This window comes from Trichosurus vulpecula, chromosome 8, assembly GCF_011100635.1.
Source record: "Trichosurus vulpecula isolate mTriVul1 chromosome 8, mTriVul1.pri, whole genome shotgun sequence".
In the NCBI taxonomy this organism is placed as follows: domain Eukaryota; kingdom Metazoa; phylum Chordata; class Mammalia; order Diprotodontia; family Phalangeridae; genus Trichosurus; species Trichosurus vulpecula.
Genome location: NC_050580.1, coordinates 31146959 through 31169449, shown reverse-complemented (window position 1 = coordinate 31169449; position 22491 = coordinate 31146959). Strand labels below are relative to the sequence as shown.

General features: G+C 40.8%; 2 protein-coding genes across 6 annotated transcripts in view; one reads left to right on the top strand and one right to left on the bottom strand.

Moving 5' to 3' along the window:
• The window catches only part of MYPN (myopalladin), a 137361-nt gene extending 135087 nt beyond the window's left edge, over positions 1 to 2274 (bottom strand). For both annotated transcript variants that reach the window (XM_036736136.1, XM_036736137.1), the window contains exon 1: positions 2246 to 2274. The gene's annotated coding sequence lies outside the window, so the exon portion shown is untranslated. The remainder of the gene's footprint in view (positions 1 to 2245) is intronic.
• An 11320-nt stretch (positions 2275 to 13594) lies between these two features.
• The window catches only part of HERC4 (HECT and RLD domain containing E3 ubiquitin protein ligase 4), a 94902-nt gene continuing 86005 nt past the window's right edge, over positions 13595 to 22491 (top strand). Inside the window, exons 1-3 of one of the 4 annotated variants that reach the window (XM_036734459.1) lie at positions 13680 to 14174; positions 16443 to 16574; positions 17133 to 17431. In XM_036734459.1, coding sequence (XP_036590354.1) covers positions 17206 to 17431 — 226 coding nt within the window. In that variant the 5' untranslated portion in view covers positions 13680 to 14174; positions 16443 to 16574; positions 17133 to 17205. Of the gene's footprint in view, positions 14175 to 16442; positions 16575 to 17132; positions 17432 to 22491 lie in introns of all 4 variants that reach the window. The other 3 variants (XM_036734457.1, XM_036734458.1, XM_036734456.1) reach the window with 3 other exon arrangements.

Genomic DNA, 22491 nt, shown 5'->3' with positions numbered 1-22491 from the left:
AATCTTTTTACCATAGAGGGGGAAGCATGATTTTGCTTTATGCAATCATGCTTCTCTGTAGCCTCCTGGTTACTCTTTCAAGGCGTACTTATTGGGCCTGGAAGCTTTTGATCATATATCAAAATGGGGTTGCTGGTTCATGGGTTGGTTACTGTGGAGCCTAAATATATGTTTTGATTCTTCTGCCTTCTACTTTGAGAGTTTCTTATATCCGGCGGTTCCGAACCTTTCAGACATGTTTATGATCCTCTTTGAGATTATAAACTCTGCCCTCCTAATACAGTTAACAGGGCTCTTCCTGGAGAATTCAGTGTAAAAAAAGGTCTGTGTTAGATGCCTTTACGTTTTGTTCCTCTGTCACCAAAACAACTTCCTTTATAAATTGATCCATCAGCAGCTTCCTTGGGATGTCACTAAGAAGAGGGTATCTCTCAACTTATCACAGAACAATGAAAAGAATACTAGCTTTAGAGTCAAAAGACCTAGGCTCATGTCTCAGCTTTGCTCCTTGCTACAGATGTGACCTTGGGCGAGTCATATAATCTGGGACTGCATTTTGTCATTTGAAATGGAGGGGCTGTACTACATTACCTCTATGTTTCTTCTAGCTTTAAATCTATGCTTTAATCACTTGAAGCCACACTAAATCTTTTGGAACACCCTGTAATTTTGATTAGTATGCATATATTGCCATTCCTTTAAATCTATTCCCTCTGCTTTCCAAAAATGCCCCTAAAAGAGATTGTAAGGTTTTGGTATAATCTAAATAAGAGAGTTCCTAATAGGAAGAAACTATTTGTCTAACCAATTACAGAAGTAATAGATTCTTTAAAAGTTTCTTATCAATCTTTAGAAATCAGAATTTTTCATCCCATATTCATTCATTCATTAACTCATTTATTCAATAACTATTTTTTGAATGCCTACAATGGGCAAGGCACTGAACTAGATATTATGGAGACATAAAGAAAGATCAAATTTGGGACCCTATCTTCAAAAAGCTATAATATGTACAGACAATCCCAAATAACTATAACACAATGTAAAATGATATTATTCTGACAAAAGAGGTACAAAGTTACGAAGGGTCAAAAGGGGAAAGGAAGTATCCAAGATTACCACACAGTAAAACTATAACTGTCACCAAAAAACATTTATTAAGTATCTAGTTGTATGTGGTTCTGAGTAGCAATATCACTGAACAGAGAGAGCCTCTGCAGTTGCTTCCAACTCTATGGCTTCCAAGTCTAGAAGTCTACGAAATACCAAGGAAACAGGATATGTATGCATTCCTATCCTGAAGAACTGAGGCAATGAGTTTCATCTGGTGATAAGTCAAGTTGCGAAATACAACAAATTATTACAAACTCTTCTATTTTTGCCTCTGCCTCTTCTTAAAAATAAGTAGGATGGGAGTAGCTAATGATAATGAATAGATATGTAAATTAAAAGATGGGATTTTTCTTTTGTTCTTCCTACTTAACAGTATAAATCGTAAGCCACTTCCCCTGCCTAACATTAAAAAGTTCCCATATCCGATAGATCTTGGACACTCTACCTCTGAGGATTTAAACCTTACGAACATAGTTGCATGAAGAGGAGAGGCTTATGGTAGTTACTATTAATGGAGAGCCATAAAACCAAAACAAAGTAGAAAATACAAAAACCAGAGTCAAAAGAATTTAGAAGGGACAAAAATAATGATGGAAAACAGGAAATATCTTAATTAAGAATTCATATCTATCTCAATCACAATATTACAGATATAATTCTTTACCATGGTGAGCACTGAGAGAATTGTAGCCAGGTTTGCCATCACATCCCTTCCCATCCACTAAACCACTCTGCCATTCCTTCCTGACTGTAGCTGAAGTACATTGTTCATTATTAATCTCTAAACTGCCTCTTTCTTGCTCTGCAGCACCTTATATACACACACCTCTTGAGACTTTCCTCAAATCCCCAAGGTAGTTCTACATTCCCTTTCCTACTCATCCAAAGCAACGGCCTCTGGAATTACTCAGGGCTGTTTTTTCCATTTAAGTCTAACACTGAATGACAGGAGGGGAATCCAATAAGGATTTGTCTGAACTCTCTGCCATCTTATTTCCTAGGTTCCCACTTTCCATGGTAAATTTAACATCTTCAAATTTTCCCCAGAGGGAGCAGAGAGCTTTCCTTGCTTTGTTTTCCTCAGCCTTCCATTCAGACTGTAAGTGCCAGAGGGCACGGGCTGCCGGCTTACCTGGGCAGTTGTACCAGTGAGGACTTCCCTTCACTCCTGCTAAACAGAATTCCACTCCACCACCTAAACCAGGATGTAGGTTTCTTCCCCACTAACTGAAGGCAGCAAGGGTTATGGTGGCGAACCGCTCCCCCCTCCTGCTAATTTTAGGCTGCTTCCTCATGCTGCTGCCATGGGTATCAGAGTATATGGTTCCCCTTGGAGCGGCTATTTTCTCTCATGAGCCTCATTTGTTTATTTTCGCCCCTCATCCTGATCTATGAAGCTACGCCATTTCATAAAAAAAGGGAATGCTGGGGTTTAATATCTCTACTATGTGAATTTGAAAGCAAATGTTTAAAATTGGGTTTTAGTTTTGCCCTATCAGATTCAAACTTGTCAGTATGCAGATTTCCAAGTCATTTCTGGGAAGCTTAAATCATTGGAATAGTTAGAGATTTTCAAAGTAAAATTGGAAAACGTGGTCACTACCATGAAGATTTTTTTCCAAACGCAAAGTTGTGCAATACATACGGCAAGAACCTTTAATTTCCTGGGTGGTCCCTTAGAGACCAAGGAGATCATAAAATGTCTACAGTTTAAAGTGTTAAGGAGTTATCCAAGAGATTGTTCAGGAAGATTAAGTGAACTATTGACCATTTCTTGCCCAAATATTGGCACACATGGCACCACAACTAAATGGCATCTAAGGCAGTGAATCCAGGATAGTTCTATGTCCAGCATTCTACCCACTAAGCAGTTTTTCCCCATATGGGCTATACAAAGGTAGAGAAATGTCATTCATGAAGTTCATGAAAATTCAGACAGAGATCACTGACTGACTCATTTAGTCTATTAATATTTATTGTTAAACTGTGTATGGAAAACTTCCGGTTAAGGTGACAATTTGAAGGGTCACAGAGGTGCCTAGCTCCCTAACATATACTCTAGCAAAGATCAAATAATGATTAAGAAGTCAAAAAAGAAACAATGATAAGCTCTTTCATACAGTCAAGCATTCTACAAAATTACAACCAGAAACTTGAGGGCACTAGTGTGATACCTGAGTAGTCAGCTATTGCTAAAAAACCCTGCCCCCAGCCCCTAATTGCAAACTCCAGTCTGCATATAAAAAACGGACTGAGTTCCTGCCATTTGGCAAGGGGCCTGGGCCCCTAAGACTCTTCTAAGGAATGTGAACTAATTACCAGGAAAAAATCTAATGCCTAACGACCTTCCTCTGGCAGAGTGGGCTCAGAGATGTCTCTATCTTATGTCAACAGACTGAGCTAAACATCTCTCGGTCTGTCCATGGCCATTAAGGATGGAAGCCTTGGCCTTAGACATTATCTTGAATTATATGACTTTTGCCTTATCTTGAGCCTTCCTAGCTTCAGGAGTTAGGGCAAAAGTTGGAGACAGAGATCCTGGGTTGTAATTCCAATTGACACTTTGACAGCTATCTGATATGTTGTATTTACAATCTATTCAGGAGGTTCCTCTAATGTATCATGGTCATAAAAAGTGAAATAACACAGGCTTGCTGAGTCTGCAAAATAACATATGTAAACTTCAAGAGATAATTAAGCACTGAATCCTGTATTGTCTATATAAACTACCCTCTCGCTTCAAACGTTGTCATTTGATTTGGGAATTTCCCTGAATGACCGCCGGCTAATAAACTTCTCCATTCAAAACTTATACTTGGTGGCATGTCTCACTCACTTCTGGTATAACACTAGGAAAAGGGTCCCTCCAGGGAAGCCAGAGAAAGCTCAGGAAAATAAAACAGAAGTATGTTGGTCCTCTGACTCAGAGTCATTCAAAAGGCACCTGAAATCTGAAGAACTCTTTTCCAGGTGGTAAGAACCCTCAGATTTCCCTGATGAGGAAGCTCCTGAAGAGGGGTCAGAAATTCAATGGATTCTGACTGCAGATGCACCTTGAAGCAGGCAGTGCTTTGACTCAGGTGCTCCAGAAGGATCTGAAGACTATAGCAATTCAACCTAGAATGTTGCAGGGGAGCTGGAATCCAGCAGCATTTTGAACCAACAATCCTGTGTGGCCTGAAGCCCCCAGGACTCTGACCCTGGAAGATCCAGGAAGACCGGAAACCTGCCAGTACAGGAACAAGTGCAAATAGGAGAAAACACCAACTCATATGAAGCGATACAGAATGAAGACAGTGGAACTAGAAGAACAATTTCTATTAGAACATTGTAAAGACAGTACTTGTTGACTTGTTCTCTTGCTTTCACTAAAGTCCTAATCTAGAGTATCATCCTTACTATGTGTCTATTGTCTGGGGAGCTATGGTGGCACAGTGAATACAACACTGGGCCTAGAGTCAGGAAGACTCATCCTGAGTTCAAATCAGGCCTCGGATATTTAATAGCTATGTGATCCTGGGCAAGTGACTTAAGTCACTTCACCCTGTTTGCCTCAGTTTCCTCATCTATAAAATGAGCTGGAGAAAGAAATGGCAAACTACCCCAATACCTTTGGTAAGAAAACTCTAAATGCGGTCATGATGAGTCGGACACAACTGAAATGACTGAACAATTGTCTGAGCACCGGGCTTGCTGCGTTCGGAATGAGCTACCACTAGCTTAGCAACAAGATGATTAATTTTTTTCAATACCAAAATATTTTTTATCTTTAAATGTAATTTTTATGCTATCTTTTCAACTAACCAGCGTATATCTTCTCTCCTATCTTTCCCATTGAATAAAAGAAAAAAGGATATTTAAGGCTATACATAGTCAAGCAAAACAAATTCTACATTGAAGGTGTCCAAACATGTAGGTCTCATTCTGCATCTTAAGTCTATCAGAGAAGGTGGGCAGTGTGCTTCACCATCATGGCTGATCACTGCATGGGTCAGGGTTTTGAAGTCTTTCAAAGTTGTCTTTACAGAATTATAGTTAGCATATAGATCGTTTACCTGGTTCTGCTCACTTCACTCTGCTTCAGTTTATACATCTTCCCTATGTTTCCCTGCCATCATCCCTTTCTTCAGTTCTTATAGCACATCAGTATTCCATTACATTCATGTGCCACAATTTGTTCAGTTTCTTAACTGATGGGTACCCCCTTAGTTTCCAGTTCTTTGCCATCACAAAGAGATCTGCTATAAATATTTTTACATATATGTGCCTTTTCCTCTTTCTTTGGAGTATAGATCTAGTAGTATCTGCAGGGTCAGAGAGTCTGCACAATTTGGGGACTTTGAGGACATAGTTCCACGTTGCTTTCCGGAATGGATAGACTAAGTCATGGCTCCTCTAAGAGGGCATTAATTCAGCTTGCCTTTCATATCCTCTCCAATAATTGTCTTTGGCCATTTTGTTGTCTTTGCCAATGTGATGAATGTGAGGTGGAATTTCAGAGCTGTTTTAATTTGTATTGGCGACCTAGAGCCTTTTTGCATACCAAACTACTTTCCAGTTTTCCCAGTAGTTTTTGTTGAATAGTGAGTCCTTATCCCAGTGTTTGGTGTCTTTGGACTAATGAACACTGTGCTTCTATGGAGGGAGGAGTAGGTGACCCTTTCTACCTGTAAATCCTATGATTATTAGCTGTGAGCTGGAACAATTATCCTACAAAATATATTATGGGAAGCAGAGGCAAATTTTGCCCTGTAATTTCTGAAACATTTAATAATGACCTATAAAGAATAAGGAACTGTGATAGGTGAGAAGACACTGGCACACACATAAAAAATATGCGCATCACATCTCTCCCTGCTAGATAAATCCTACAAAGAGCATATTTTAATTATCTGCTTTGCTTCATAAGCCTGGTAAATGACAATTTACAGAGTATAAATGACAATAAGTGGCAGGACAATAGTGCTTCAAATTCAGAGGGAAGCGAGATTACTGTGGGTGGCAATGGGTCTGGAAGGCTTCAGGGAGGATAAATAAGTCAGACTTGAAGGAGTGTTGCTTCAGGAATAGTAGTTTGACCAGCCTGGCTAGAGCAGAGGATTCCTGTAGAACAGTAATAGGATACACGGTTGAAGAGTAGTTGGCAATCAGACTGTAGAGGCCTTGAGTGATACAGAATAATGATGGAGATCTTACAGAAGTCTCTGGAAGGGCCACAGGATGAAGAAATTTTCAAATAAGCAACATTTAAAAATGCAAAGAAAGATTTGTTTGCATAATAAATCTGAATTTTAAAAAGAATGTTTTCATCAATCAGAAGAAAACCTTCTATTTGCTTATGATATTGGTTACTAAAGACCCCCCCAAGAAAAAATTAATCCCTTCTCTTTTTTGTTTTCTCTAATACATATTCAATAAATGATTATATAACTCTAATTCATATACTAAGGGAAATTAATGATGATCTTAATTTTGATTTTTCTCAGCATTTGGCACAATTCCCCATCCCCATTGTTCCAAAGGATTACTATTTTCTAGTTCGCCTGCTATATCTATGAGGTCGATGAGAGAAGTTTAAGGCTACCCTTCTAGAAGTGAGAACTTTAGCATGCTGTGTATTGCTTTCCTTAAACGGTTAAACTGGCAAGCTTGTCTGTTCAGAGTGAACAATATTACAACTTCAACTCACCTCTTCACAATCCTGGGTTTATGTGCGAGTAATTTTTCTTCTTTTTTTTAAATGAGTTAAAAACATTCAGCTCAAATTGCAGGACATTTTTTTTTGGACAAACACTTCCGTTGTGTTAATATGCTTAAATTGCTTTTGGGAATGTGAAGGTGGCAACTATAATTTGTCTTTTAGGAATGCTCTGTCCTTTCCTGGTCACTCTTGCTTAAATGTTTTCCTTGAGGCTATCAGATCTCACATAGAGATTACAAGAACACATTGCTCAAATGCTAATGAAAATCTTCCCATAAAAATGTTAGTATTTTATCTATTTCTAGCTGTCAGCTGTCATGACAATCTTTTTCATTATGGCTAAGGGAATGAACAACCAAATTTTTTTTTTAAAGTTTGCAAACAGGCAGTACATGCAAAAGTTGTCTGTATCCTGAGGGTATCAAGGGAAAAGTAAAATATTTTCTCTCAGTGGATTTCAGGGCAGAATTTTTCAATTTTTCATCTCTTTACCTCTTAACATCTGTGCAACATTTACAAGATGTATAAAACTGACTTCCACATTAGGCATCAAGCTTCAGGAATATATTATGTGTTGTGTTAATATTCTGTCCCCCTTATAAAATAAGAAATCATAGTCTCATAGAATGCCAAGCACAGGTTTTAATATAAGTTGCCAGTTAATTAACGAGGGTCTCAACTCATAATGCTATGAATGATACTTGAGCAAAGTGATTATAATTAAAGTTAATACTAGTCCTGTTCCTATTTAAGAAGAGGGACTTACTGGAAAGTTAAGGTCTCAACATTTACTTAACAACTGCTAGATTATTTATTTGTTATTGTTGTTTAGTTGTTTCAGTTGTGTCTGACTCTTTGTGACCCATTTGGGATTTTCTTGGATACTGGAATAGTTCGTCTTTCCTTCTCCAGCTCATTTTACTGATGAGGAACAGAGTAACAAAGCTAGCAAGTATCTGAGGCCTGATTGGAGCTCATGAAGATGAGTCATTGTAACAACAACGTTGCTAGCATCTTCCGTGGAGGTAAAAGACCAACACCAGCACACAGAAGGGCTTCCCGCACAAGTTCTTTGATCTGCTTTTCTAAGGAAAGCAACTTTAAGGGGTTAACAATCTCATTTTAATCAAACATACATATATAATTCACTTAGTTCAAGGGGAAAAGCCAGCACCCTGGACTTCAGAGAAAATACAAATTACAAGCATACATTATGTAAACAGAGCGAATAAACACTAATCAGCAGACAGGCTTCTAGCGGTCCATCCAAGCAATACAAGTTACCAGAGAAGTACCAACATATGGGTTTTTTCAAAGCTGGTGGGCTCTTAACAATGGCTGCCCAGAGTCTAGTCAAATCACAAGACACTCTTCCAGTGAGTGAGAGCCCCAAACAAAACACTAACCTCTGAGTTTATATACCCTTCTTAGGGCTTGAAGGCTTCACACCTAATCAGCAAAAGGGTGTGGGCCTGGGGCTTAGCATCTAGCAAGACTTAATCAAAGGCACTTGATTACTTTAGCATTCTAAAAGAGAAATAGCAAAAAAAAAAAAAAAAAAAGGTCCCACTTTAATTACCAATACAGTCATCCTGACTTCAGGTCTGGTACTCTACCCACTGTGCCACCTAGCTGCCCTAGGTTATTTATACCATTTGAATTATGCCATTTGAAGTCTCATACTATTGAATAACCTTGGAATGGACCCCTGTCCAAGGAATGAAATAAAGTGACCTACATACATTTCATATTACTAATAGTGAAATTAAGACTTCCCATTTTCAAATACCTTCATAAAGCTACCTGATTCTAAATAGACAGCAAATGGATAAATCTATTTACTATGGAGAAGTATGTCTGATATGGAATCAAAAGTTGTTTCCTCCTTTTTGCAGGTGTTCTAAAACTTGCTGTTTTCCACACAACTTCTGTGATCTTTGCTATTACAATTACTTACATGTTCAATTACTGATATGTTCATTATTCATGAACATTTATTGTTAACATGCTTGCTGAGGGAAGTTTTTTGATTTCACAGTATAGGTAATACTGCTGTTAATGAATACATTATCCTACTCATAGATGAATTAATCCCTTAATTTTCATATTTTCTATTTTGATTCCTCTGCTCCACAAATCATAATGACATTTCTCTTTTCAGTGGAGTAATGACTATAATCAGGGCACTTTGGATTCAAATGCATGAACACATCCCCCCATGCTGGCCAAGGGACTCATTACATCTGATTTTTCAGCTTATAACTTGCTAAAAATGTCCCCTGAATGGTGAGAATAGGTGCTGGAGAAGAAACAAAGATAGCTATAAGAAAGGCAGCAGTATCAAAACTGTTCTTGCTTCCACAAGTGTTACTTTTCCAGAATGGGATGTTGGGAAAGAAATAAACTTGAGGATAACTGATTCTGATAGCCGACTCATAGAAATACTACTCTTAAAATAATAATTATTGTAGATAAGAGGAAAATAAAATATAACAAATATAAAGCAACCTACTAAAATTATATGCCGATTTTAAGTAGCTGTGTTTTTTAAAAAAGAGGTCCAGATAAGGAAATGGTCCTGTTTAAGCCTTCCCTCAGACTCTTTGATTCCTGTTCTGTAAATATCCAGAAAGAAGAGGGCAATGGAAGGATAATAAATTATGGAAGGAGAGGTGGAAAAGCAAAAGAAAAGAATCATAAAATTAGAATTTTCTAGCTCAAGAAAAGACTTTAGACATTATCTAACCCACCTGACTTATTTCCAGAGCAGAAAACTGAGACCTAGAAAAATGATGAGCTTTGCCCAAAGTCACAGTCAGTAGCAGAACCAGTACTTGAAGGTAAGTGTCCACATATGCTCTTAGAAGGAGAAAATAATAAGGTGGGAAGTACGGCGCTAAAGGAGGTGAGCATAGTTGCAATACACAAATAACAGCAGGCTGGGAAAATCGCCATGTTTACCAAGCTAATAAAGTGAATTTCTAGTAAAAAGAATCCCATTGTTGGTTCTTTTTCTTTACAAGTGTTCAAGAGAAATGTTACCCATAGACCACCGAGATAATGCCTCTATAGTACTCTACCTCCAGACTGGAAAATCACATCAAATTGCTTTAAGAAAGCGCAAAAAAAAAAAAAAAGCCAAAGGCAATTATATCCTTTAAAAGGAGAAAAAAAAGGGGAATAGTTTTCAATATCTATTTTGACTCTTATGTGATAAAAATAACTATCCCTACCTAGTGAATTGATTAAAGGTTTTGTTTAGTGAAGAGATTAAAGTATTAGACCAGCTCATTATTTATTTTCATAATACTTTTCTATCTTACTCAGGAGAATTTACCTGCCTTTTTTTTTGGGGCGGGGGCCAAGATCCTTGAGCTCTCTAGTTTGCCCAGACTACAATCTAGTTTTCATATTAAAGAATATTCATTAACAGACAATATTCAAATTTAAAAGATGAGTTACAGAAAAAGTCACCATATTTCATTTTTTTTTAAAGGATCTGTAATTTTGTTGGTATGGATGCTCCCTCCACTGATGCAAATTGCAAACTCTTCGTTGGCTTAGTACAGTCAATCCTCATTCGCAGGGTAATGTTCATGCCTAGAAAACAGCATCAAAATCAAGAACACGAATGTTGATACATTGAACCTATGGGAAATAGGGGGTTAGGTTCCCACAACCAACAAAAACTGTAATCTTTCACAAGAGATTGCTGATTTCTGCATACAATTCTTTATAATAAAACATGAATTCTAATAATATGTACTTTTCCTAACATAGTAACCATGAAAAAACCTATAAGATTTAATACACAAAATAAAACTGGTTAACATCCAGAACACTTTTTCTTCCTAGTAATCACCTTTTGTGCTAATATCTCAATAAAATAAATAGATTTCAGGCAATATTCACTTTTCAGACACATGAACTCTACAGTACCCTAAATACTGTATAGTAAATAAAATTCTTAAAATTAAAAATTGTTAATCTGAAGCTTACCTTCCATTGTGTTGGATGGTGGTGTGAGGGCCCTGTTATTCTGTATATACTGTAACCTCTCTTCCTTGACTGCCCTATGAAATCCAAGGGAGGGTGTTTCTGGGACTTTAGTTGCTGCTGTTGGAAGACGAAGAGACTGGTGAGGTCTCATCATCTTAAGAGCCCAAAGGACTTGCACCGTGTATTGGGGGCGTAACTGCAACACAAAACTTGAGTTTTAATGGCAAATAATGAAAATATGCAACAGATGCATGAGGCATCTTTATGCTTTATATTACAATGCAGGCTGGTGAACAAGACCAGGGAAGTGCCTGGCAGGATACCAGCCACTCCACAAACTTACACGAATCTCCTATTTTTTTCTCTACTGTGCATAGCTACAAATGTTGGTGGTTGCGAACTCAAAAGTGAAAATGAGGTTACTAAAAAAATCACAGTCACCAAAGTTAAAGGCTCTAGTGTTGAGGCGTGACTGCAGATAGCTTTCAACAGTTGCTGTGGCTAAAATATTGACCACTGGGAAGACAACCTAGTGATAAGCCTCTCTGAACTTATATTTGATGATCTTTGAACAGAAGACACATGGTCATCAACAGGCCCATAAACAGAACTTGTCATCTTGGTAGAACCTGCCAGAATGAGCACTTTGCTGGCAGAGCCTTAGAACCTGGATAACCTCCTGGCCATAAGGAGGCACATGGTGAGACATTAGTGGAGGGTTTTCAAAATGCAATTAAATAATGAAAATTGTATCTTGTATTCTATACAAAGGTCAGAAATTTCAGTGTTGGTTTACATATGTGACTCAAATCCTTTTGACTCTTCAGATTTTGCTTGTTGGTGGATTGCTGTGCAAACTTGTGTTTATCATAGCAGTCCCATCTGTTCATACATTTTAACCGAAGCCTGGGACTCAGTGCCATAAGGAAAACTGGTTTGTTTTAGTTCCAAAGAAAAGTGGTGAGACCACCAATGAGTTCTTTTAATGCACAGTCATGTAACAAAAACCCAAAGATGACAAGCAGGTGATAATGGATATTACCTCATACTGTCATCATTTTACTAGCAGAGCACGAACATTCTGAGTAATCTTTGAACTTTACCCTTTGACTGAAAGTGATCAACAAGCAAGGCATTCTAGGTTCAAGCTAGTTCAACCTAGCCTATTGATATGCTAAGATTAAATACAAGTATTAATGGCTGTCGGGAAATGTTAAAATGACTGATTTTTTCTTTTAATTTTTTTTGGGGAAAAAACAGCTAATTAGAAAATAAGAATTCTGCTGACACTTCAAGTATTCCAGACAGCTGATATAGCCATTTAAGAATTTCACTTCAGTGTTAAGGATGTTAAACATAAGTCTCTTTTGGATGCCAGTTGTCTTCAAACAAAACTTCCTTCATCCTTGGCATCAAAGGACTTTTGTTCCTGAGGTGGATTTCTGTAGGGTTACATTGCAATTTTTTTTGAGCCTTTCCTTTAACTCGCTGATAAAACTACCTCAGACAGTTGAGTACAGAGGAAAAAATATTGAAGGGGAATGTGAAGAGGGGTCTTGACAGGTTTCCTTAATACCTCCATGACCTTAGTTACCCACCTGCATAAAGGATTTAGATGATCTCTAAAGTTCCTTCCAGCTCTAAATCCTATTAGATTTTCTCATGGAAAAAGTATTTCTTGGTTTTCTGGAATAAGGGACAGGAACTACACATCAGAGACCTGTGAAATAAGGAGGCGGACTTAATTTTAACCGAATAGAAGCCGGTGAGGTGGTCACTGTCCCGGTGAACTTTCCACGGGTGCTGGTGTGGGGCAGTGGACAGAGCACGGAGCCTGGAGTCGGGAAGACAGCGCTTCCCGCAGCGGCTTTGCTGTGTGACCCTGGGCGAGTCACTCACCCCACCCCCGCCCCCGCTTGCCTCAGTTTCCTAAGCTGTTAATAAAAACACCTGCGCTACATGAATGTTAGCTATGGCCATTCCACGGCCCCGTGTTCTGAACGAGCTTTAAAGTTTACGAAGCACCGGTCGCAAGCCTGCTCGTCTGATTCTCACAACAGTCTCTAAGGTCGGGGCTTTTAAGTTGGGGAGATCGGCATTTTGCTGAGCTGGATCTGGGAGTCAGGGAGCCTGGGTTCGAACGAGCTCGGCAGGTTAGGACGCTTGTGAGCTGTGTGACCTTGGGTAGGTCGCGTCACCTTCTCTGCAAATGGGCTTCTAACAACAGGACCTTCCTCCCATTTGGCCTCGAAGGTGCCGCCGGTTCTCAAGTCTACACGGCGGCGGCAGCGCATCGTTTACACGAAATAGGGGCAGGGCTTAGAGTCCGTGCTCCCCGCCCCCGCCCATCGCGTCTACACCGCACGCCCGCCGCGCCTTCTGCTCCAGGGCTCTTCTCCCGGGTGGGGGAGGGGCAAGGGCGACGCCCCTCCCCAACCCGAGCCCCGCCTCCCCACCAGAAGCCCGGAACAAAGTGCTTCATGAATTCCGAAGCGACCAAAACGGGGTGCTTTTCCCCTCAGAAATCTCCTCAAGCATGGCAGGGTGGAAGGAGTCCAGGCTCTGGAGCCAGAGGCCCCGGGTTCAAATGTCACCTCGGACCACCAGGGGCTGGTGGGTAGCCTTGGCCAATTCACTTTCCCTCAAAAAGAAAATCCGACCTGGAGGAGGTTGGCTGGATGGCAACGGCCAGCCTTCTCAGCTCTAGCGCTAGGACCCAGCGGACCAATACCCGCCTCGAATTCTCTCCCTCGGCCTTTGGCCCCCACCTTCTGACGGTGAGGCGAGAGTAGGAGCGACGCATGCGCCTGAGCGTTCGGGGCCGGCCCTCCCCCCCACCAACCCCCTCTGTTGGGAGGGGAGAGGAGAGACGAGGAGGGGGCGGGCTTCTGCGGTCTCCCGCGCAGGCGCGTAGGGGCGAGGAAGTGAGCAGGGGCGCGCTCCTCCGCTCACTTCCGCCCGGCCGGGGCCCCGGCTCCTCCCTCCCTGGCTCTCCTCCCCCTCCTCTCCCCCCCAGGCTCCCCGCCCCTCTCCCTCCCGGCCCGGCCCTCCTCGCCGCTCCCTCCTCCCCCTCCTCTCTTCCCTCCCCCATCTCCATCCGGGTCGCTAGGGCTGGCTCGGGACTGGACGGCGGTGGCAGCGGCAGCGGCAGCGGCGCCTGCTCTCCTCGCTCTCTCCTCTACTGCTCCGCGCCCGCCGTGCCCCCCGCGCCCGCGCCGCCGGGGGAGGAGACCTGCGAAAGTTTCCCGGCTGCCGCGGGCGGCGACAGCTACCGCGGCTGCGGCCGCGACGCCGGAGGAGCGGCCTCGGGAGGGGCCGAGCCCCGCGCTCCGGGGCTCCGCTGCCCTCCCTGCGGAGCCCGGTGAGTGAGTGCGGCCCCGCCAGGGGAGGGGGAGGGGACCGGGGTCGGGTGGGGCCGGGCGGGGCTGGAGGCCTCATCCCCCCAGTGGAGACCCCCCCCACCGAAGGGCCGACCCCCCTCTTCCTCCCTCCTGCGGCGGGGCCTCAGTTTCCATCTCTGTAAAACGCGGAGCTCGCCCCCACTCCCCCCGGGATCCCTCCGCTTTTAAATCGAGGACTTCTCCTGGGAAAGTCGCTTCACTTTTCGGGGCCTCAGTTGAAAAGGGAAAGGGGACCCCACCTCCCGAGGTGTGATCCTGGGATTGCCCCCGGGGCCTCCCCTCTCCGGCCCGGGGACGGGACCCCTTCCCTTCTCCTCCCCCTCTCGGCCCTCAGGGTCCCCCGCCTCTGGGAAGTGAGGGGTGGGGGTGGGGGTCCCTATGGCCCCTTTCTCACGCCGGGGTCTGTGTCTGGGGGGGCAAGCCCCGACAGCCCCTCTTCTGTGAAATGGTCCTTCTTGGTCCTGAACCCCGTGCGCTCTTCCGGACAATGGGGGTCCCTGGGCTCTTGGCCAGGCTTTGTGTGGAAGGCAAGTGGTCTCGACCTTTTCCGAGACTCAGTTTCTCCCTCCTGTGAGGCTCTCTGAGAAACTCTCTCTTACTAAGCCTTGCGGTGTTAAAGGTAGCCCACTCCAGGTCTGAATGGACCAAATGCTCTCCAGGGTCGCTGCCCAGATCTCCAGCCTCCGAGCTCGCCTTGGTTTTGCTTACAAGCCCTTGAGTACGTGAGCGAGGTGGACGAGGTGATCTCTAAGGCTCCTCCCAGCTCTCAATCCTAGGTCATGGGTCCCTGTCCTTTCTGGCAAGTTCCTCAACTGCTCAGCCTCAGTTTCCACTTTTGGAAAATGAGGGAGTTGGTCTACATCCGTGGTGTCAAACTCATCGAAACGGATGCTTGCCGGGAGTCCCCACGATTTAAATGATCTGTGCTGTATTGTATTTTTTATTTATTTTGTTAAAGTCACCTAATTACATTTTAATCCGGTTGGGGCAGCACTCAGTTTTTACCTGCAGCTTGAGGCCAGGATTTTGACACCTCTGGTTCCACGTTCTTTAGGGTCCCTGCCGGTCCTAAAAATCAATATAATACCCCTCTTTAGGCAAGTCACTTAGAAACTCCGGGCCTCGCTTTCTTTATATGATGAGAGGGCTGCACTAAATGATCTCTGAGGACCTTTCCGGCTCTTAAAACTGCATCTGTGTCTCCCTTTTCTAGGGGGTTGATGTCGCTGCTTTGTTGGCTGTTTTTTTCCCAGTTGGTTAAGCCTCCTGTGGTTGGGTGTGTATGGACCTCCCCTCACCCCACTCCAGTCTGCCCACATTGCTATTCCTTAGGGTACAAGGCTCTGAGGATAAAAATAGCTCCATCTCACACCTTGATTAGTGCTGCAAAAGGGACTTAAAGACATTTGCCACTTTCCCTCCAGTTTTTGTTTAATTTGAAAATCCATAATCATTCCACATAGCCTTTTCCCAAATAATTGAATAATGCCAAGTTCTGGCTTCATGACTTGTAGAGAGTAAGCTGTAATTCTCAGAAAGGCTCTGTCATAGAGACACAGCAGAATCTGTACTTGTCATGGATATAGCAAAACTGGGTTTCAAACTTGTCAGGATAGTTATGAGTGAGGAGTGGAGCTGACTAAATGCTGACTTGCTGTAAATGGTATGATTCACTAATGCAGTGTCTTTAAGAAATGCTGCCTATTTAGCTGTATTGGGCTCCTCTCGTTAATCTGTCTTTACAGTAAAGGAATGATCATCGAACTGGAAAGTTCCAGGGATTTCACCGCCAGTGTAAACTATGAGTGTCCCTTCCCCCTCTCCAACCCTTGAAAAGTTGGCTGTGCCTGTGTTATTTACTTTAAAAAAAAAATCAATCTTACTAGACAGAGAGGTAGAAGACTGCATTGGAATTTTATTTTCATTGTGCAGAGAAAATGTTTATCAGGAAAGACCATGAGTTAACACTGCATACATTTTTAATATTTGTACATTTGTGGTTTGTTATTTTCATTTTAAATTTAAACTTAGAATGAAGTGGAAATACGTTTTTAAAAATACTTATTTGGGTTTGACTGTCGTAAGTCTGTATTTTGATAGGACATTATGAAGATATTATTTGCCTATTGCCTTATAAGGTAAAATTATTATGAAAAATTGAAAGATTTTTACAAATTATGGAATGGTTCAAGTTCTTATAATTGTTTCTCTTCTCTTCTGTTGGGCAGAACTTGCTTCATGCAACTGGTGTTGATGTGGACCAGCTTTAATTCTATTCTAACTAAAAGACAGTTTAGTAAAGAGCCTGAAAAAGTTGTGTGCTGTAGTTGATGTTTTCTATAAAGTCATCAGATCCTCCAGTATGTATATATCTTCTATGATGTTTCCTTCACAAATGCTGATGAAGTTTATTCTAGAAGAGGACTATATAATGGAGCTTTGGGCACTTTTTTTTTTCCTTTTTAGTTATGCTGTTTTCTTGCAACAATTGCAATAAGATAAACAATATCTTCATAAACTTATTCTTATGTGTGAAGTCTTATTATTCTAATTGAAGTAATTTTAGAAAATATTAAAAAACATAAAAATAAATCTGTTAGAGAAAGATGTTTATAATGATTTTCCCTGAATGTCATCTATCCAAAGATAAAAAAAGTCAAAATTAGTAGTCAAGTATGTGAAAAGTTGTTCCATTCCCTTAGTGTAGAATCGACTGTAGTGTTTTTGTGATTTTGTAAAACATTTCTGAAGCATTTTTTAAAAAGTGATGTTGAAAATGAACAATACCTGTTCAAGGTGTTAGATTTACTGCTGTGTGTTATGAATAAGTATGTAAGTATGGTAACTTGAAAAAGGGTACTGATAGAAAGTTTCTTTTGAGGCTATGTTGACATTTTTTCCCGTCTCTCCTGACACAGGAACACATCCTACTTCTATATAGAAGGGAGTTTTTAAAATCATTGAATCTGGAAGATCAAAAGAAATACAAGCATGTTGTGCTGGGGAAACGCATCCTTTGGACAGCTAGGATTGGGTGGAATTGATGAAGAAATTGTACTAGAGCCCAGGAAAAGTGACTTTTTCATAAATAAAAAGGTCCAAGATGTAGGATGTGGACTCAGACACACAGTGTTTGTCCTGGATGATGGGACAGTATATACTTGTGGATGTAATGACCTAGGACAATTGGGTCATGAAAAGTCCAGGAAGAAGCCAGGTAGGTTAACTTTCTAATTTGTTTGTTCTGTTCAAGGCATGTTTTAACAGTAATAATTGCTTAATTTTTGAAGCTTAGTATAATTTTTCTTTTCTCAAATTTGCATCTTTGGTGAAGCGTTTTAAAATCTGCTTCCTAAATATAGTTTCTTGTTAAATTTTCCATTTGGAATAAAAAACAAACAGTTGTAAGGTTAAGTGGGAATTGGAAGTTGAATTGGGAGTGGCAGTCAGTTTTCCAAAGATCTGTGCTGTTACCAGTGACATAAGTATCTCTTAGAAAGTTTTAGTTTTATAGCAAAATTTTAATGACATATAAACAGGGGGAAAATGGTGTTCTGGGTATGATATGATCACTTTTAGAATACCACAAACTACTACTACTTCCTACTTGCCTAGCCTTACTCAGGTATAATTTCACAGGTATTGTACTGAACAGCCAGTAACACTTTTTGTTAACCTTTTCGTTTTAATATTAAGATGTTTCATAATTTTTTGCTTGATACATAGATTGAGCTTGGCTTTTTTTCTTAGCATCTTGAATATATTCTTTTATTCTGTCTGTTCGAAATATGAATGTTAATTTCTGATTTTCAAATAAACAGTAACTAATCGAGGCGGTATAAATATAAAGTGTCTCAATGTGGCACAGTATAAATAACTTTTAGGTTAATTAAAATCTTGACCAGTCTGGCATTATTTCATATTTTGATTCTTTTGACAAATAGTACTATATCACTAAAGTCAGCAAAATTCTTCCTCTTTCCCCTTTTTCCATACTCCCCTCTCCATGAATTAACCTAATAATTGTAACAAAATGCCTGTTGTAATAGAGGAAAGAATATTTACTTTTCAAGTAATTCTTACATAGTTGTGAAGATTTGTAATTCATTCTCACCTTCTCACTTTAATAACTTAGTAATGACAAGAATATTTCCCTTGGCAGTCATTTTAATTAACTGACCTCATTATTTAAGCAGTTTATATTATTTAGTCTATTTTTTGAAGGCTAATAATAGCCTAGAATGCTATGGCCTTAAATGAAGAGATCTTTTATTACATCTTTATTATCTCACCATCTTTACCTTGTATAGAAGGTTTTTGAAAACTTTTTTGTTATTGCTAATTTACTCTTATTTTTCTCTTTAGTTTTATTTTGTAAGTTTTTTTTTCTGAATCATAGAAAAGTTAGTAGAATGTGTAACAACTACAGGAATTAAATTAATTCCCACCTGTACTTAACACTCAAGAGTATGTCACAGAATCCTGTCGTTTTTTTTTTAACTTTGGCATCAAGGTGACCACACTGACAAAAATGAACAAGAAGTTTCCATACATTGATCTACTGCTGCCTTTGCTTCAGACAGAAACAAGGCTTTCTTTTTCTCTACATTGTCCTATTTCTATGGTACATTTTTATGATAGGCAGTCATTCCTATCACTGTTTCCTCAAGATACACATGTAAGCATCTGTCTATGTATTCTAGTATTTCTCTGTTTCTGTTATTTTTTGGGAGTTGTACACCAAAGAGGAGAGGGGGTTGGGGAGGAGAATAGAATTCGCCCACATAGTCACTGGGGTTTATGAAGTTTTATTTTGGAAGATAAAACTTTCTAAAATATACTGAACATTATACTCATTGTTAATTCTGAAATACTAGTACCTGTACTAAATCATGAACTATTTTGTGCCTGTACTGCTCACCCTGGGAGTGGGGCTCTGAGACACTGGAAAACCCATAAGATCTTTAGTGTTCTTTATGGCCATGTTGACATTGTGATGAAGGCATTGTGACATCAGTATCATATTCAACAATAAGAACTGTCATTTTATAGTATTGAAGGTAGAAGTGTAACGCTGTTAACATTGTACCCCACTATTGTGCGTGGAAAAATTGTTTCCTTGCCAAGAAGAAAGTAATGTGTTACACTTGGGTGTGGGAAGATTCACATGTAAAACAACCATTTAGTTCTAAGGCAGTAGATAAGTTGGAGAAGATGTAACAGTGGACTTAGAAATTTAAAGTAAGAGAAATGTAGGATACAATTAGGAAAAACTGTGAAAGAGATACAAGGTCTTGAGTTTAATCCAACAAAGGATCATATAAGTAAGCCTTGATTAGTTACTTTGAAACGATTTGTGATTTCGTTACCCTTGGTGTTCTCTTCACTGACAAAGATCTCAATTCCTCCACTACTTAGAAAGTGGTTTTATGAGCTTCTGTCGCCAAAAAACCCCATCCCTTGATGAACAGTCTTCTGAAAGTAGTGAGCTTCTCTGAATGTCTCGCTGTTGTCCCCAAACAAGAGTTTATTGCTGGGCCTGTGCTTGAAGCTGTTTTAGCTTGGTAGTATCTGCTAATGTTTGTGGTCTGCTGGCCTAACCTTTGAGAACCAATGGTTGCTTTCCTGCCATGAATCTTAGCCAAGCCTCAGCATTTAGCTCTCCCACCACTTGCCGCTGTTGCTCCTACACATGTGCTGCTGAGCAAAAGTGGAGAAAATCACATAACCGCTCTGACCGGGTCCGCCTCAAATTTATGTTACATGATTTCAACTTGGTTTTAATTGCTGCTAGGCAATCCTACCATACCCCCATTGTCAACTCACTATCTCACTGTCCTTAGTGGCTCTTCCATACCTCATTCCTCCTCAAACCTCCTGTGGTGCCCCCCTTCCCCAACTCTCTCAGCTGAGAACCTTAACTTATATTTTGCAGAAAAAATTAAAGCCATTTGCCATGAGCTCTCTCTTCTTCCTCATCTCCTATCACTCAGACACTTTCTGTCACTCTCCCTTCACTCTGTCTCAGATGATGAAGTGACCTTCTTACCAAGGCTAACCCCTCTACTTGTTTAAATGACCCCATTCCATCCCATCTCCTCTGATAGATGCCCCTCTGTCATTGTCACCCTTCACTTAATTTCAGTCTTTCCCTGTCTACTGACTCATTCCTTAGTGCCGGCATACACACCTATGTCTCCCTCATCCCGAAAAAAACCCTCACTTGATCCTTTCAATTCCACTGTCTTCCTGAGTCTCTTCTGCCCTTTTGTAGCTAACTCCTTGAAAAGGCTTTCTACAGTAGATACCTTCACTTCCCCTCCTTTTACTGTCTTCTCAACCCCTGACAATCCAGCTTCTGACCTTGTCATTCAACTAAATGATAATAATCATTCTAAAGGAACTAATCATTACATGCTAACTATATACTGACCATTCTAACCTAACTCCCAAGTTACTAATGATCCCTTAGTTGCCAAATCCAGCGGCCTCTTCTTAGTCCTCGTTCTGTTTGCCGTCTGCAGCTTTTGACATAGTTGATCACCTTCTCCTCCTTGATACTCTCTTCTCTTTAGGTTTTGAGGGCACCCCTCTTTCCTAGTTCTTCTTCCTATCTAACCATTCTGCTGTCTCCTTTGCTGGATTCTCTTCCAGATCTCCCTCGGATTCTATCTTAGGCCTCTTCTTTGTACTGCTTCACTTGGTGAACTCGGCAGCTCGAATAGATTTAATTACCATCTCTCTGCTAATGAGTGTCAAATCTGCCTGGGTTGCCCCAATCTTTCTGCTGACCTTCAAACTCACATCTCCAACTGTCTTTTAGACATCCTGAACTGAATGTTCAGTAGATATCTTAAACTCAATATATCCAAAACAAAAACTTGTTAACTTTCCCCCTTAACTCCCTTCCCCATTACTGTCAAGAGCAACACCATCCTACCAGTATCTCACCCAGGCTCACAACCTAGGAGTCATCCTTGATTCCTCACCAGCTCTTACCCCCCTCCTCCAAGCTGTCGCTAAAGCCTGTCTATTTCACCTTTGTACCATCTCTCCTTCTCTGACACAGCCCTTCGCGCTGGTGCAGAGCCTCGTCATCTCATACCTAGACTGTTGTAACAGCTGCCGGTGGATCTGCCTGCTTCAAGTTTCTCCCCACTTCAATCCATCCTCCATTAAATCACTAAAGTGATTTTTCCCAAAGTATAGGTCTGATCATTTCACTCCCCCCCCTCCTGCTTCCCCCCTTAACTCCTCTCCAATGAACTTCAGTGGTTCCCTGCTATTTCCAGGATCAAATACAAAATGTGCTGTGTTTATTATTCAAAGCCCTTCATAAGCTAACCCCCTCCTACCTATCCTTTTACTTACCTTATTCCCTGGTATATGTTCCAGCAGTACTGACCTGGTTGTTACATGAACAAGATGCTCCATCTCTTGACTCTACGCATTTTCTCTGGATGTCCCCCATACCTGGAACACTCTCCCTCCTCATATCTACATGCTGACTTTCCTGGCTTCCTTTAAGTCCCACCTAAAATCCTGTCTTTTAGAACAATTCTTCCCCAACCCCTCTTAGTTCTAGTGCTTTTCTTTTCTTAATTATTTCCTATTTATCCTGTATGTAGCTTGCTTTCTATATATTTGTTAGCATGTTGTCTCCCCATTAGATTGCAGGCTCCTTGAGAGCAGGGATTGTCTTTTTCTGCTTTTTGTATCCCCAGCACTTTGTCTGGTGCTTAATAAAGGTTTATTGATTTACTGAGTTGAAGTTGTATGGAGAAGCTTACAAATGGCCAGAAAATAAAAATGAAATAGGGACTTCTGAGTTTGTAGAATTTTACCATAAAGAGCCCAGGCTCAGTGGGAGTTGGGTCATAAGCAACATTGATGGTACAGAACTAGAAGAAAACAGAGGAAAATGTGTTTTCTGGGAGAAGGATAGTTGCTGTGATGACTTCTTTACTGTCTCCCTTTCTATATTACCTCCCCATTCCTGATGTAACATGCTTGGGTGAAAAGAAAGCTAGGACATTTTAGGTTGTTTTTAAACAAGCATGTAGTGGTCCAGTCCACTCAGTACATCAAGGCATTCATATGGGCCAGGCATTATCATTAAATAGTGAGTGGGCTCTAGGATTTTATAGGAAGATGACAGTCTAGATTTCATTTGGGAAGTTACATGGTGCTTTTAACAATTTAAATCTTTTCTCTGGTGCAAGAAGCTTATCTTTTTAACACAAAATGTTCTTGTGGCAGTGATATATGGTTGTTAAT